At 37.7% G+C, this 17,213-nt stretch overlaps 1 protein-coding gene across 1 annotated transcript in view; it reads right to left on the bottom strand.

Moving 5' to 3' along the window:
• Positions 1-545: 545 nt before the first annotated feature.
• Positions 546-17,213, bottom strand: part of CDK8 (cyclin-dependent kinase 8) — a 48,932-nt gene continuing 32,264 nt past the window's right edge. Inside the window, exons 6-12 of the mRNA XM_010005629.1 lie at positions 15,797-15,940; positions 13,665-13,734; positions 12,235-12,307; positions 8,168-8,265; positions 6,728-6,806; positions 6,450-6,605; positions 546-1,834 (exon numbers count right to left, since the gene is read on the bottom strand). Coding sequence (XP_010003931.1) covers positions 1,709-1,834; positions 6,450-6,605; positions 6,728-6,806; positions 8,168-8,265; positions 12,235-12,307; positions 13,665-13,734; positions 15,797-15,940 — 746 coding nt within the window. The 3' untranslated portion in view covers positions 546-1,708. The remainder of the gene's footprint in view (positions 1,835-6,449; positions 6,606-6,727; positions 6,807-8,167; positions 8,266-12,234; positions 12,308-13,664; positions 13,735-15,796; positions 15,941-17,213) is intronic.

Here is a 17,213-nt window from a genome sequence, read left to right as displayed (position 1 = left end):
GAAAAACTCTGCATATATTTATGTCATAAAATTATGGTGTGGTATTAGATACCAAGAGAAGAATGAGTAACAAAAACCTTAGAATAACTATTCAGACAGGAGCATCTCTAAACTTTGCAGATGAAAAGGATCCATCTGATCTACAAAATGTAGATCATAATAAAGCCACATTCAGTGTGATCAAGTACACATATGCAACTAGGGTAATGACATTTTCCCAAGGCACTGGCTTTTTCCTGCTATTAAAAAAAAAATAAAATCCTTCACAACAGTTAAGGGAAGCCTGCCCACTCGCAAGAAAAATCCCTGTTAGACACTTTCTCAGGGGGAGCAGGATGGTGGTGTTGATAAAAAGGAATACAGGCAAAGGTCATATGCAGATTTATGAAAAATAAATTTATTACATAACACCTTGTTTTAACAATGTTTGATTTTTTTTTTATTCAGAATACTTGCGTCATTCATGTAAAATAGTTTGATACAGTACATTGTATGGGGGAGCAGGATGGTGGTGTTGATAAAAAGGAATACAGGCAAAGGTCATATGCAGATTTATGAAAAATAAATTTATTACATAACACCTTGTTTTAACAATGTTTGATTTTTTTTTTATTCAGAATACTTGCGTCATTCATGTAAAATAGTTTGATACAGTACATTGTATGTAAGTTTTTCCTCATAAATTCTAAGGCTCTCCTAACACCTTGATCCTCTGCTGTAGGAATGGCACCCCTAAACAATGTGTGAACATTAAAAAAAGAAAACAATTAACTGAACGAAATTTAAAATCCACTACACCAAGCTGGTTCTCAAAATCATGATGAAATATCTGAATGGATGCCAAACCTTTTTAGGAAATACCATTCATGCTTTTTAAATCCCAAAGCATGCTCACAAATCATTAACACCAACAGGAAAAAAAAATAGAACACTGTCTATGACAATCATTTTCGTTTGTTTGCTGAACCAAACATGTTTATATCAATGACAACATACTTATTTTACTATCAAATAGCAGCTTTAATACCAGTCAAGTCATAGATTTAAAAACGAAACAGAATATGTTTGAAATAAATCTTTGGGACATTTGTAATTGCTGGAAAAAAATACAAATGTTTTCATGTCCTTAAAAAAAACAAACCCTCATCATAGCAATCGTGTCGGTCATAAAACATTTGATCTAAGTGGAAAATGAGCCAACCCACAAAAGTCACTAAAAAGAAACATCTATCAAAATTGTCTCGATCGGAGTCACGGTTAGTTTGCTTTTTTTGCCATGGTAACATATACTGTATGCTTCAAGTACCAGTTCAAAGATGTTGTGTACTATTGGTCAGATAAAGTTGTTACATCAAGAGAATTCACCACATACGACAACAAAAATGCTTGCCCCTAGCACATTTCACAGCTTCAACTGCTACAGACTGTCACTGAAAAAAAATGCATTGATCAGTCTGAACCATGTCAAGTAAACTATGGAAGTAGCATATCCACAACACAAACCGTGCTAGCACTTTCTTTTCAAGTCTAACCCCAACAGGTACAATTTGGGAGCCACTACTCCACTCTGTGGAAGGGGGTGGGTCGTGGCGACCGGCCGGGTTGGAGGGGGGGTTGTACAGGACATCCCGTGGCCCAGGCCGGGTTGCAGGCAGGCAGGGCCAGTCCTGCAGCATCAGCAACAGTGCATGGACGCTGGGGCTGCAGCTCAGTACCGGTGCGTCTGGTGCGAGTACTGTGGCGGCTGCTGGGAGGTAGCTGAGTAACCCATGCTGCTCTGTGGCTGGGATGTGCTTGGTCCGGGGTTGGGGTAGGCAGCGTGGGGGTTGGAACGCTGCAGAGGGGTAAAAGCAGAGGAAACACAATCCTTTGTAACGTGTACATTGCAAGACACTGTCACATACTGACTTGTTTCTTCAAGAGGTACCAAGCACACACAGTCTCAACTCAGCTTCACTTCCAGGCTTCCTTTCACTTACACTGATTACAGCAGATGCAGGTATGAACATCAGGAATACCAGGTAAGAAAGTGACAGCGACCACCCTGCAGCTGTCCATCCCAAATACCTCCTGTGAATCTACATCCACCACAGTCAAACCTCCAGTCAACCCTCCAGCTGGCTGTGGTACACACACCTGCATGTTACACCAGGCTAACACCTCTCATGGCAGTGGTCTTCTCCCCTTGCTCAACACACAAGAAGGTGTGTTGCAGTGGAGGCCCAAACGTGCATCCTACCACTGGTGAGCCACTCTGCACTATTCTGGAGATATTCCTATACACAATTTGCCACCCTTCTTTATGACCTAGGAGTAAATGCTGAGAGCGCTGTGATTAGTTAGGCTAAGGTGTCATCTAGCAGCAGCCTTACAAATACTTGAAGGCGAGTTATAGAACAGCTTCACACTTCTCAGGGGAACCAGCTATTTCAGGGGGAAATAGCCACAGATTGTGGCTTGGGAGGTTCAGGTTGGACACTTGCAGGGAGGAGGTAGGGAGGAGAGAGGACAAGTGTGTGTGGAAATCACAAAGAGGCCAGAATAGCACTAGAAGAACTTGCCCGGAGAGGCTATGAAGTCTCCATCTATGGAGTTTTTAAAGACTCAGCAAAACAAAGCCATGGCTGACCTGAATTAGCATTAGCAAGAGCCCTGCTTCAAGTGGGAGACTGGGCTAGAAGGACTCCAGAGGCCCCTTTCTACAATTATTTATTGAGTGAAGCATTCATCGCTGCAAGAAGGTCTGAGCAAACCAGCAACTGCCTACTTCAATTATAAGCTGAAAGTTATTTACATGTTGTGCATCACAAAGAAAAAAAAGACTGCATGTGAGATTTTCAATCTAAGCATATGATCACTTAACAGCATTTAACTTTCAATTAAAATAACAAAGCTTTGGTACATTACTGTGCTGTTTTAAATTTATGTTAAGATTTACACACACACAAATTCTGCAGTGTTTAAAAACTTCTGTGTAACTTCTGAACTCTTCATATTGCATGATAATTAGTGGCAAAAGCAGCTTCTAGTAAAGGTCTTTAAACTTCTCAAAGGTGACTATGCCAGGACTAGGGTATTGCTATCGAGACCTAAATATGCAAAACCATGGTAACCTAACATCCTGAAAAAGTAAAATATTCAAATAGCTTTACAGAATCTATAAGTTGCAACATAAAACAATAAATAACCACTCCATTTTTTCCTGCCATTCAGCATTTAGAATAGAAGCTATAACCAGGATGCTGAGATGATGGCAGAAATAAAAAGGCAAACTCTACTTGTTACCATAAGCTCACAGGACTGAGCTAATTCTCTCAGGGTGTAATGTGACAAAAATGTCTGGACCAGCACTTAATGTCAGAGGGAACAAACCAGCACTGCTGAACTGCACCATTAGTAGAGTGACTGAGCTTTTGTGACATGTGCCTTCAGTCTTGAGAGATGGACTAAGTCACTTGTCAACAGAAGCACCACAGTTCTGGATCACCCTTTGCCATGTAACAAATCTAGGATGTACTTCAGAGAGCTAAAATCCCTGAATGCTCTTTGTGCCCAAGCATGGCTCCTGCATGTAGGAAACTATCACAAGTTTAACCATTTAAAAACTGACCAATCATGTAAATTGTAAACACCTTCTGCATGCTGACTTCTAAAACAGATCTTACTGTAAGATGGAGTCAATTAAAAACCACCAGGCTCTTTCATGACTCCCAGTACAATAAATAGCTTTTCTTTAAGAACAAAAGTAAATATCCAGTTCTTTGTAAGTGCCATTAAGCACCCAGAGGGTTATGACAAGCAAAAGCTTGGGGCAGAGGAACTGCTCCAGCCTGTTTAGTCACATTGCCTTTGGAAGTGTCACACTGCAGATTTAAATGACAAGGCAAGGCAGTCTGTGTGCCATGTGCCTCCTATTTTATGCATGACAGGAAAGGATACAAGGTCAACTTGCTCTGCAGAAAGTAATTTGACTTCTGAGTGCATGGAGAAACTGTCTTAGTATGCCTTGCCCAGGAGATGGCAATCCTTCTTCACAGGCTTTATCTGGGGAACTTGAGCAAATTAAACGAAGAACAAAGGAACAGGTGTTCGATTGAAACAGAGGGCTGCATTGTGATATTTGTTTGCCATTTCCTCAAGTTGCAGGATCAGAAGTAAAAAATGTGAGGAATTTTTTTCAGGGAGATCTGAAACCCCCAGTAGGTAGCTTTTAAGTGCTTTTGTTCTATTGCCATCCAGTTCAGGTCTCCTCTCTTTGATTACCATATTTTCCAGGTCCCTTAATCAGAAAAAAAACTTCTTGCAAGACTGGGAGGAAGATTTTTTTAATCATTTTTTTTAAAACCAGGTGTTTTGCCTCCTAGAGAGACAGGAAAAAGATTAGTCAGGAGCAGCCAAGTTACCAATAAGAGCTCCTGAGATAGCAAAGTAGCTGTTCTCACTATCTTAAGGCAAAGGTATTTTGAAATTATGTTTGTTGATAAGGGCTGTCCCCAGCTACAATCCTGGGATGGGTATCTGAGAGTACAAAAATTTTGATGAGGATGAGATGAAAACAAACCAGCATCAGCTCATGCTGAGGCAATTTGAGTCTTCTGGCTTCTTAGCTCGCAAATCTCAGCTCTTGCTCACACAAGTGGAAACTGAAGTTTGCTGAAAATGCTAAGCTGCAGCAAAACGAGGTGAAGGGCATTTAATCAGGGCATGTAAATGGGGCTCCCTGACACAGAACATGCAACCTCCACGTCAGTCTCCTTAGATATGACTCAGCATGAGGGGAAGACTGAGATTTTTCATCTGCATTTGCCTTCTTAAATATATAAACGGAGAAAAAGTGGTAGAAAGAGCCAGCTAAAAGGCCAAAACAGTGATTGGCTGCAGACTGCCAAATTGAAAGGGATGAATCTTATGTAACAGAGTGGTCTGTGATGCATAATCCAATTAAAAGAAAGATGGTGTTTATGCCTAGAGCCATCCCACACTGCACACTGTAGCTAAGGCTGACCACTGTTTCAAACAGCTCTAAAAATTTACATTGTTCAAGGAGAATTACTTGAAAACTGATATGCTATTGATATCCTGAGCAAAGGAACTTTGAGGACTACATAAAGGGTCTCACAATAGAGCTCCTGAAAATGACCTTATTTTACATTTTTCAGTACTTCAAAGTTTTGGCCAGTGCTGTAAGGGTAAGGGTAATGCCCCCAAGCAGGCTTTGATGATAGCTGGTACTCTCAGGAACAAACTCAGAAATGCAAGATTTCAAAGTCCATTGGTGTTTATGGAGAAACACTGTCAAATTGATAAGCAAGTTGACAGCATCACTTTTATTGACATCCTTCTTTAACTCTCCCTAAATTTTGCTATAGAATACAAACATAGCTAAGTGTGTTTCCAACAGCAGGGTCTCAAATGTAGATATTAATCTTAAACTGAAAACATCACCAGTATTTTCTGACTTCTCCCATCTTTTTATTTCATCCATGGCTCTCTTCCAGTTGGCCTTCTGTACTATGCATTCTATGTGAACCAGTATGTAACCGTTCCTGCAGGCTAACATTTCCACCAGCATGGAATTTCCTCTTGAAATCTTCTCTTCCCTAGGCATCCAAAATCTACCACCTCTCTAACTGCTCCTATGCACCATTTGAAGTCTTCCTTGCTCCTCTTTTGTAATTTCTGAGCTTGCATCAACTAAAGATTCTGTCCTTAAGTCTCTTCTCCCCATCCTCCAGGAGTAACCTCATCCAGACTCACAAATTAGGGTATCATTCCCTGGAATGACTCCCAGATATTCTTCTGCTCAAGACTCTCTGAAATCCTAATGTTTGACCACAAGCTCAAACACAAGAAGGCTAGAACACTGTTTTCAGATTTTTCTCAAGCTTTTTTCCTACACTGCTCCTAAGCTTCCTCACTCATCGAATGCCACCATCTCACTTGTCTTTTCAGATGTGTAATACTGGGCTTACTCAACCAGGAGTCTCCCTTGGTCTTCAAAACAGAGATTACGACAGCATCATGTCAAGTCTTTCTGTTTGTAATCCAAAATACTGCATTCCCACCCACTTGCCCAACTAAAACTCTTGTTCAGTTTCTTATTTCACAGCTTGCTTACTGTGCTGTCCCTTGCCTGCTACCATTACAGGCTTGCTCACATAAGGAATGGCATTTTTAGGTGACAGAACAAAAGGCTCTTGGTCCACAATCAGTATTTCCTATTATGAAGGCAATACATTTGTAATTGTAATAATCTCTGATCCTAATCTCCTTACTGCTAACCCAAAGAGCATCAGTGTATCAATTTACAGGCAAAACAACAAAGAGATCTAAAAGATGCAAAAAGCCTCCACCAATATAGTGACATTTACAAAATTATTTTCTTAGCTCAAAGAAACACTTCTGTAAACATGAGAAACAAATTTACAATGTATAAGCAGAACAAATACCTGATAGTCTGAGGTCATAATAAGTCCACCTGAGGTAGTGGTAGGAGGAACAACTCTCACTTTTTTCAGTGGGGGTCCCTGTGTGTGACTGTTGTCTTGGTTCCCTGGATGACCAGTTCCATTAGTATGGTTATTGCCCTGCTGCTGCTGCTGGTTCTTCTCAATTGTTTAAACACAAAGAAAAATTTCAACTCAAAAGCAGTACATGAAATAACACGAAAACAGGAAATAGTGTGAAAGCCAGTGAAGCATGATTATACTGTTCTTCCAGTACTTACTTTGTCTCCTTTATCATCTGGTTCTTCTTCTGTTAAAAATTCCCGTTTTGGGTAAGGGATTTGACAACCTGCAAAAACACTGCCCCCCAAAAAAGTCTCTTTATCACTGTTTTAGAACAGAAGGGTTAGATCTGTAAGTTTTATACTTAACCCATGCTAGTTTCAAGTTGCCTAAGTTTAATACCTGTAACTGATTAGGAAGTTCTCCCTGTCTTACTTTCATACATTCTAAACTTAGTAAACCTATTCACACTTATTTTTTAATCTTCTTACACACTCATTTAAACTCCTATTAGTGTTCATGGTTTCTGGTAACTGATAACCAAACTGGTGGCTGGAAATGTATACCACCTGTATACCATCCACAGTGGCATAAAACACTATCTTAATCCAGTTGTTGTGTAATTCAGTCTCAGGAGTAACTTAAAATACTCCTGGAAACTTCACTGACTATTAATAAAATCATCTGAATCAAAATTTAAAAATAACTATAGACATTTCATCTGTCAATTCCTATCTCATGGTCCACATGAATTCGCTACTGCTAGTGCAAGATAATATTTACCTGCCCTTAATCTGTAAAATCTGTTTATAATGAAGTCTCTGTACACCTGTTAGCTTTACTCATTGTGAATTCACATTAAAATGCCAATCTAAAGTTGAGAAAAGAGCCAAACAAGATCCTAAAAGCATTTTTTGTAAAAATAAATAATTCAGATGACTAAATCATAGTCAGGAGCTGTTATAAATAATCCAGTAGGTTTTAGTGAAATAACTTCATTTTTAATTAATTGCTTACATATATACATATTTTATACATTCTACTCTAGATAATGGTAGAGAATCATACACAGGATGAACTATTAGCTTCCCTAAAAAGGATGCTCACCAGCTATTCTTTTAAAAGGGGAGCTTAATTTTTAACAAAATCAATTAACTGTCCCTAATTTTTCTTCCTTTTGTAAATCTCCCTGTGCAAACAAAAAAGTGGGAGTGTCTACAGAAAATTGATGTAATTTGTTAAAGATGACAGCACAGAGACACAAAGTTGACTTCCCCCACCCACTGAATTTACAACAAAGCCCAAGACAGAAATATGTAAACTAATTAGTGTCATCTGGCATTCTAGAGCAGAGAAGTGGACCTGCAGGCACTTAGCAGTTGTCTACAAAGATCTGTAGCATGCATAATTAACCTGTCAGTGAATAACAAGATTAGTGTTGTGACTAATAGGATCAAAGTTCCATAAAGCAAGAGATTAATAAGAATGCTACTTAATTTTAAAAACCACAAATGGCATTTTAGTGGTTATAGCTTTCTTTGGTTGTTAGACAGTAAGTATTAAACTTAATATTCACAAACATATTTATGGTACAGAGAAAGCACTAAGTTCTAAAGCATCTCTGGATGTGCAGATAGGTTAATAAACTGACCACTTACTCAGATGTGGGAAGAGGATCTTCTAAGAAATAGGGATCCTGCATAGCCTGTTCTGAGGTAATTCTCTTTATTGGATCCATAGTGAGCAACTTCTGAAGCTTCAAAAATAAAAGACAAAAAAGCCATGCATTACTAAAACCATTTACAAAAACTCTACTGTATTATCCCTCGAAGATGAGCTGATAAAGGCATCTGAACTCAAAACCCTAAACATAAATGGCTTAACTACATTATTCTTTCTCTCTTGTTAAAATAGTAACTTCATTTCCCATTGAGGAACACCTATTGTCACTTGCAAAGTCCAAGACACTCAGTTCCAATCACAAAAATTCTAACAAAAACATTCAAATTGAGTGTGTCTGTGGATCTCAGACACACCTGCTGTGTGCTACCTGCTCTTCAAAAGAGCAGTTATGTGCAATACCAAATTTTTGTTCATTTTTTTTACATTACAAAACACAAAATGATATGATACAAAAATACTCCACAGAAGTCAAATAAGCTGCCTCCTCTGTAAGCATATCTAGTCTGAGAGCTGTTCCACCATCAGCACAAGACCTTTGTAACAACACCTGGTGAATCAGGTATCAACTACCTGGAAAAAAAAAATATTTCCAAAATGCCTGTGTTGGTTACAGACAATGAAAATAGCCACAAAGTATAAATATGCAGGAGACAAGGCAAATCATAATGTTTTACAAAACAGTTGAACTCGGTTCAGTTAAAAATCCAGCAAATTCCTACCCTCTGAGAATGCATCGCTGACTCTGATGGGAAGTGTTATTAACTGAGGGCTAAGAAGCACACAAGGTGTTTGCTGCCTGATGCCCAACTTTAAAACAAATGGCATCCAAGATGTTTCAGTAACAGCACAGCAAAAATCTTAAGATAATACACAGATGAAAATAAAATAAAATTGACCTAGCCAAAGCCAAGTGAAACATTGATAGAGAAAGTCACAAATATTCTTACTTAGATGGACACACCATTAAATGCTTAGGATACATAGTCAGGAACTCCTCTTGCGTAACTTCAAATAAAAGTAACAGACATGAAGTTTAAATACAGGACAACATGAAAGACAGGAAGGAAGATAATTCTAAAATCTTTTTTATTGACTGTACTGTTTTTTCTCTTCCACTCTCATTTTGCACCTAAGTAAACATTTCAGAAGCTGGCTGGACTTTATACATTTGTCACCATCATTGAATCTCAACAGTGAGTTTCAACAAAACACACCTTAGAAACATGCAGTCTCCATGGGCCTGAAGATTTTCCTCTGTTTTAGGAACAGCAGACCAGAATGATTTTATTTAAGTCTAGCACTGAACTGCAGTGGCACATTCTAAAATAAGTGTGTCTTATTCAAAAGGTCTGGTGTACATGCATATACTTCTCCTCATCCACCCAGTAGTTTTCTGGAAAACAGCTGTGCTGGATAAACATACATGGGCAGAGTAAGAGCCCTCAGATGCCACAAAGCAAAAGGAAAATAGCAAGTCTTCATGTTTCACCATAAGATACAGTCTCTCCAAGGCAAAACTGCACCATGACATATGGTAAAAAGAAATTATCTTTAAAAATATACTACCTTTCATCCTATAGCTTTTTTTCTATGATGGGTCTAACCAGATATGCAGAGACTACATATGCAAATATTAATTTTACATTTGCTATTCATACTTCTCATGGGATTAAATTCACCTTTTGATGCAGATACCTAAAGTTAGGAAAATACATTTTCTCTCCTCAGCCCTCAGTTTTAATGGCATGATTAGAGCATAAATATGTATTATCACCAATCCAGTTTTGTTTTTCACATCATCAACAAGGACAAATAACTTTTTTTAGCTGAGTCTGCATGTAGTCTTTGTAGCATATCAGTCTGAACAGAACAAATCTTGTTCTCTCCAACAGCTCAAAAAGCAATCCCAGGAGCCAGAAAAGGGGAAGGAAAAGAATGATAAAGTTCTGCCAAAATGCTGAAGAACATCACGATGAAAAAACATTGCAAAATTCTGGCATAATTTCTGGCAATTAGTTTATAAAGCTGTCTGTCACAAGATGTGAGCAAACTTGGTGATAATCAGCAACAGAAAGCAGAAACCACAAGTAACTTTAAAGATTGCACAACCATTATCCCACAGGGGATCAAACTCCTATTTTGCCCCTTTGTTCAGGTCAACAGAAGTCAGTATTTATTATTAGAAGTATTTTCTATTTTGAAAAGTGTTCAATTAAAGTATCATCTGGCTGAACGGCATAAAAAAACGCAGTAAACCTTACAAAACATCAGTGACTGGGAAAATCACTGCAGTTCATTGGAACCAAAGTAACCAAATGGAAGATGAAGTACCACTTAATTAACCAGGAGCAGCAGCTATGTACCCACTTTCTAGGGCATAAACAAGAAAAAAATTCCAGAAAGGGGGGCAAAGTAAGCTGTTAAAGAAGGATGGGGCTAAAGTTGTCTCACATTAACGTATCAGCTCTGCATGTGAAAAAGGAAAATATGCACAAATATCAGTAGAGGAAAAAATTCTGGTTAATCTGAGAAATCAAAACATTTTTTTTCTGGCAATGACAAGAATCTCTGGATTTACTAGTTCTGGAATTATTAGTTCTGGCGTATTTTACAATAGTACACATCAATAGTTTTGTATTTTGTAATCCACACAGGGTGTGGAAGAGCAAGATCTTGGACTACTTCTGGAAGACCCAATACCAAGAGATTCACTGAATCTGCTCAGGTTCTGGTGGAGGGGCTCAAGACATGAATTAATCTGTAGTTCTGCCTCACCTCAAATAACACAAGTGGAAACCTAAGGCACCTTCCTTTTTGACAGCACCTGAACAGTGTTTTAAGATGTTACTTTGCAATGATCAGGGTTTTTTAAAGTGATTTGATTTTCATTGAATTGTTCTGACAGACAGCAGTTAGCAGAAAACTGAGAAGCTAATTAACTATGGACTTACCAGTACTTCCCTCACAATCCGTATCTGTGGGATATACATAAGTACATGGCTGTCTACACTGCTAAATACTGTGCTTTTTAGCTCGTGTGACACTGACTGACACCCTGCCAATCACACAAAGCTCGCTCTCCTGCTGTCAGTTTTGTCAAGGGGAGGTGGGTGGAGGTCCAAAGCAAAACAAGAGGGTGAGGCAGCATCTGAGAAGTGTGTTCAGTGAGGTCCACAATCAAACGCCCATTCTGCTTCTCTTGTTCAGCTCATAATAGAAGCTAACTCATTCTGATAAAGCCTTTTCATCGACCACCAAGGTGCACAGCAAAGCCTCAACTACTCACTCTGACCCGAGCTTGGCGTTAACCCAGAAGACTGGAGAGTAGGTGAGAAAGAAATAGTTAAGGAATCAAAGAAGGGGAAAAGTACTTTTCTTACCTGAAGATGAGGTCTCTGGCTGTGTTATTCAGGTTGTTGCAGAGAAAATAATTTTGCCTCAGATTGCCTAGGTACTATATGAAAATCTAATAAATGTGATTTTAACAGGCAGAACTGAGTTTTCTCAGCTACTCACCAGTAGCGATAATTGCCTGCTTTCAGATTTTGTAGAGCAACATAAGCTTAATTTTGAGAGCTTTAGACTCTAGTTATGTCACAAGTCAATTTTGTAGGTGACAAGAAGCATGTTTGTTTTCAAAGAAGCTCGAGTTAGAAAGTTAAGTACTGATGCACACGGTTGCATAATTTTATAGAACACCAGCCCGTTAAAAATGTGCAACAAAGCAGCAAAATGGGTAAGAGGTGCAGCAACATTGCAAATACAACTACAAGCTTAACATGACTTAGAGATTGAAAACTTCTGATATACTCCATACAGAAACTAATCCAGTGAATGACGCTCAAGACTCTTTATCAGCATAAGAGGATAAACTGTTTTTGTATTTTTCAGATTGCAGAGTATCAGTTATTCCTAACTTTATTTATTTATAAAAGAAGGTATAATATTTATAAATTTAGGCCCAGAACACTTGACACCAGCTCAACTCGAACACTTGTAACTTACATGACTGTTTTGATTCTTTATGCATGCAGGTACTTACCAAGTGGAATGCCTTACTATCTGGTTTAACTTTATGTTTTTCCATATATTTGATAAGGCTGCAGTTGGTATACCTAGAGAAAGAAAAAATGTGACACTTCTAATATGCAAATCTGATAAGGTAAAGCTCTCTTAGTAGCTATGAAACATTGGTAAGATTATTTTAGTCTCTGTTGCTAATCCATTAAGCAGGGAAAAACCAAAACTACCATAGAATCATAGAACCATAGGGGTTGAAAGTGACCTCTGATCATCTAGTTCCAACCCCTCTACCATAAGCAGGGAACCCTAACACTAGACCAGGTTGCACAAAACCTCGTCCAACTTGGTCTTAAAAGCCTTAAAAGGGATGGGGCATCAACAGCTTCCCTGGGCAACCCATTCCAGCTCCTCAGCATCCTTATAGTGAAGAATTTCTTCCGAATATCTAACCTTAATCTCCCCTCTCTCAGTTTAAAACCATTAGCCCTTGTCCTATCTTCTTTGATTAAAAGATCATCAAGTCCACACAGAAATGCCAATACCAGATATTGCTTAAAATAATTCAAACACTACAGAAATGCAACTACTTCCCTCACATGCTTGTAAAATCATATCACAATCACATAAAAAGCACACTTGTAACCCACATGCAGACACCAAACTATTCCTTGGATTTAAAACTGCCTGTTAGCAATTTTACTACTGTACAGTTTCATTCTGTATATTTCTAATAACAGAAAACAGAAAGATAAATACTAAGCCAATCTTAACACTCTCCTCTAACGTACAGGTTGCTACAAGAACACTCATGAATTCACTTTTTTTGCAGAGAAGCTCAGATATAAGGTTTCTAAATGGTTGCAATAGCATGGCAGATGCAAGAAATGTGTGTTAACAGTACAACCTCAAATACCTCAGCATAGAAACAAGGCAACAGCATAGGGTCTTAAGTGCAGGTATTACACTCCTGCAACATGACCGCAAAACTGAAAGGTATTATTTTCTTCAGCCTTCACAAGCTACTCCAGACACCAAACCTGACAATTACACAGTTTGCTGGAGACAGTAGAAGCTTATCAGATCCCTTTTATGCAGCTATCACAGAAAAATAATTCTCAGTACCACAGATTTGGAAACAGCTGTGACAAACTACACTCAGCAACCTTCAGAGGTGTATGGGGTCTTGCTCATTTCACACCTGCCACCTTAGCATTTACAGTTTGTCTCTGGCTACTCTTCTGATTCACACTACTTCAAACAGGCCAAGCTCACCACTATGAAACAGCTCCAGTTCTGTTTTGTTTTTCCACCCCCACAATTTAAGTCATAACCATTTTATAGTTCTTGTTTGGCATCTGCACAGAAAACAATCTGAGCTACAAGAAATTTAGGGTAGTAGAGAGAAATAAATATGCTTTCTTAAGAAAGCCCAACTCAAAGCAGACTTACGTGTTTCTCCGGAAATCTTTCATTAAAGTTGAATGTTCGGGCATCTTTTTTATGTCTTCCCAATCTTTATCTGCAAAATCAATATTTATTAAATCTTTTTTCTTCCCCCGCCCCCATGTAAAACAAAAGTTTTCCAAGTATCTCCATACCATTTTTTTCAGTCTGCTTCTCTAACCTTGCAGCTTATTTATTTGTTGTTTCTTTGTACTCCTTTACTCATATTCCTTTATCATCTCTTCACAACAAATTTTTCCAATACCAACATCTAAGAGGTTCCAGTGTGTGCTGACTGACTCAAGAACTTCAAAAAAACAGCTGCCAGCTACAGTGAAGATCACCATGTGCCCAAAAGACAACATGGAAGAAAAACACGTCAACCACTGTATTTGCCCCCTTCTGGATTGTTGTTTGATTTATTCAGGCACAGCTGTGATCTTGGGACAGGAGTACACAAGACTCCTACAAATGCTGTCTGCTTCTAAGGGATCTTCCACTCTGACAGCACAGCTACAGAAAAATGCCCAAGGGTACTGTGTAAAATGTCTACTGTTTCAACTACTGTTAGCCAACAGAAGGATAAGAAAATGTAACATGTGCACACTCAAAGAATATTTCAACTTCTCTGTGTAGGCAAAGCCTGAAAAGGATTTAAAAATAAAACAAAGAAAACCACTATCAGCACTTAACCTCAAAAGAATTGCACTCTGTAACTTCTGAAAAGGCTCTGCAGGCAAGTAGACTGATACAAGTCAAATCTTTACTAAGTCTTATCACAACTGCAGAACACTGGGAGCTTAGAAATATTAAGTGAATAAATAAAACAGATATTTATATATTATTTAAAGATTCTGCTCTTTGTCTACCTCCTACTGCAAAGACATGGTAAACTGCTTCAAATATGGCAAGTGTCAACTAAAAAGCAAAAAACTTGCTGCAATTAAAAAAAATTTTTTTGTAAGAAGCAAAGAGTTAAAAAAAAAAATCAAATAGAGACCACTAGAAAGGATCATTTAAACCAATCAGAAAACAATACTTTAAGTATCATCTATTTACGTAAGCTACACAAAGACAACGCAAAACCCAAATGAAGTAAGGAAAGCATAAGAAAAGTGTAGAATTCTAGACTTAAAGCAAAAAAGGACAGTATTGCTTAAATAAAAAAAAATTAAGAGGGATTTTCAATAAAATAAATGTATTTATTATGCAAAAGAAACCCTTCCAGCAATCTCATACAGCAGTAAAGAAGCAATGAAGTACATACAGGACAAAAAAAAATAAGTCAATGGGGAAAAAAAGAGTGAATTTAGTAACAAAATCCTAAAATCACACAAACAAAAAGACCACAAAATTCATGTGATAGGAAGAAGAAAGACCACCAGAATAGTAAAGAAAGAAGTTATTAATAGTGAATGGACAAACAGCAGGGAACACAAGCAGTGAGGAGAAAGATGACCAAAAAGTAAAAATAAGGCCCCCACTATTCTGACATCCACAATCATGTGAACACCAGAAGACAAAGCATTAACTGAGAAGATACAAGACAGCCTGCAGAAAAACAAGATATGAGCAATACTAAGGGGAAAATGCAACAAGTGATATCCACATTGTGATTTGTTTTGGTTCATGCAATCAGTTCTTTGTTCTGGTTTGGAATAAAGAAGTTTCATCCATATCACAAGCCTTCTATTAGTGGGGGAAAAAAAAAAAGACAAAACAACCTCCCCTGCTTCCAAATGCTGTGTTTAATTTAGCATGATTTTAACATCTGCATAATATTCACTAACTGCATAGATTTTTGCTTGATTCCATACAATCATCCATACAAATCACTTTCCAAATCTATAGTCAATACTGAAGAAATGCAGAAACATTCCTTCTGATTTTTAATTACCCACCATTAAACAGGATCCTTTAAATTAAAAAATATTGGCACATATACATGCAAAGATAACCCTTATAGTCATATAATTGGAAAAAATATCTAGTATGACCATTAGATTCTAGATTCATAACTCATGAAATAAAGGTTGTGTTCAGACAGCTTTGTTACTCTGATCAGCTGCCACCTTTATATGCACAGAAAGCAATACAGATATCTTTCTTTGAACAGCAGTGATTAAAAAAATATGTACCTGCAGGAAATCCCATTACATTGAATATTCTGTCCAGCTGGTCATGGTGATAAGGATTACTGGTTTTGATATCTTCTTGTCGACAATGGAATATTGGCTCTGATGTTAGCAGCTCTGCAAATATACACCCTATGGCCCAAATATCTTGAAAAAAGGAGAACAGAAATAACAAAAAAATCAAATTAATCTTTCCAAAAGCATTTTGGTGATGTAGAATGTTACTTTTTTTAGCCTATCAGAGATAAGGTCCTTTTGAAAATTTCAAGTTTCTGTTGTAGAAGCTCAACACTTCCTCAATTTCCTTTGTATCTATAGATAGAGGTACACAAGTCAGTAACTACAGGGGTTGCTGAGTATCATACACGTGCTGTGGGGTTTTTTAAGTGTAGTTAACATTTAGTGCTGTAAAAAATTTGATTAAAAATAAATAATCAAAGCAAACTGTTTGTGTAACTGTCCAAACATTAAATACAAATGAAGAGCCCACCAGCATCCTGCCCATTCATTGCCACACTGTCCCAGCGAAGAAATGTGCTCTTTCTGATCAGCCACTGGGTTTAATAAGTATTAAGTGACAAATAAAACCACAACAACAACAAAAAGAGCAAACTTAAAGCCATGATACTGGAAGAAACCAAATGCTAAATGCTATCTATAAAACTTTCCAGAAAGTCAGCAAAAACAAAATCACTCCATGCCCACATACCTGAGCCTTTTTTTGTAACATTCATTTAAAAAACAAACAACCAAAAATCAAAAACCAAAGAACAACACAAGCCCATTTCTGTTTTAACTGTTTTGTCCCAATCTGCAAAGACCAGATGGCCTGAATTTTCCCAGTTGTTTTCCCAATGTTTTTCTAGTATATACAAATGCAATTTTTGAACTATATGAAATAATGCTACACTGAACCTTAAATGAACAAGAACAGGTCATGAACAAGGACAAAAGGAAATGATGCAGAGAGCACAGCCCTATTACTCAGTGTTTGTATATAGTCATTTTTTATCTATGCTGAAAAATTGTATGTCCTAAAGGCTACAACCATCCATGCAGTTTCACATGCTGCAGGCAGAAGAAAATGCTTGTAAAGTGAAAGAAAGTGTCAATACAACAAAGAAGTGGTTTTTGTATTAACAGAAAAGTAAATGAAAATACATTTAAGTCATAAATGTTTGCATTTCTGACAAAAACACTGACACGATCCTAAAAAAATAATGCTGAAGGTCTGATGAAAGAATTTCAGGTTACAGAAATACAACATGCATGCTGACATACAACCTCCACATCTGTGCAAAGTAAGTGGAGCATTGCAAGGGAAGTTATTTCTCCATAACTGGTCACCAGGCTTCAACGTATCTTTTAAACCAGCCAGCATGAAAAAAACTTCCCAGTGCGCTTTCCTACAGTCTCTTTC

The sequence above is a fragment of the Chaetura pelagica genome, unplaced genomic scaffold (assembly GCF_000747805.2).
Source record: "Chaetura pelagica isolate M959 unplaced genomic scaffold, ChaPel_1.0 scaffold269, whole genome shotgun sequence".
NCBI classification, from domain to species: domain Eukaryota; kingdom Metazoa; phylum Chordata; class Aves; order Apodiformes; family Apodidae; genus Chaetura; species Chaetura pelagica.
This window is presented reverse-complemented; position numbering and strand designations above follow the sequence as displayed.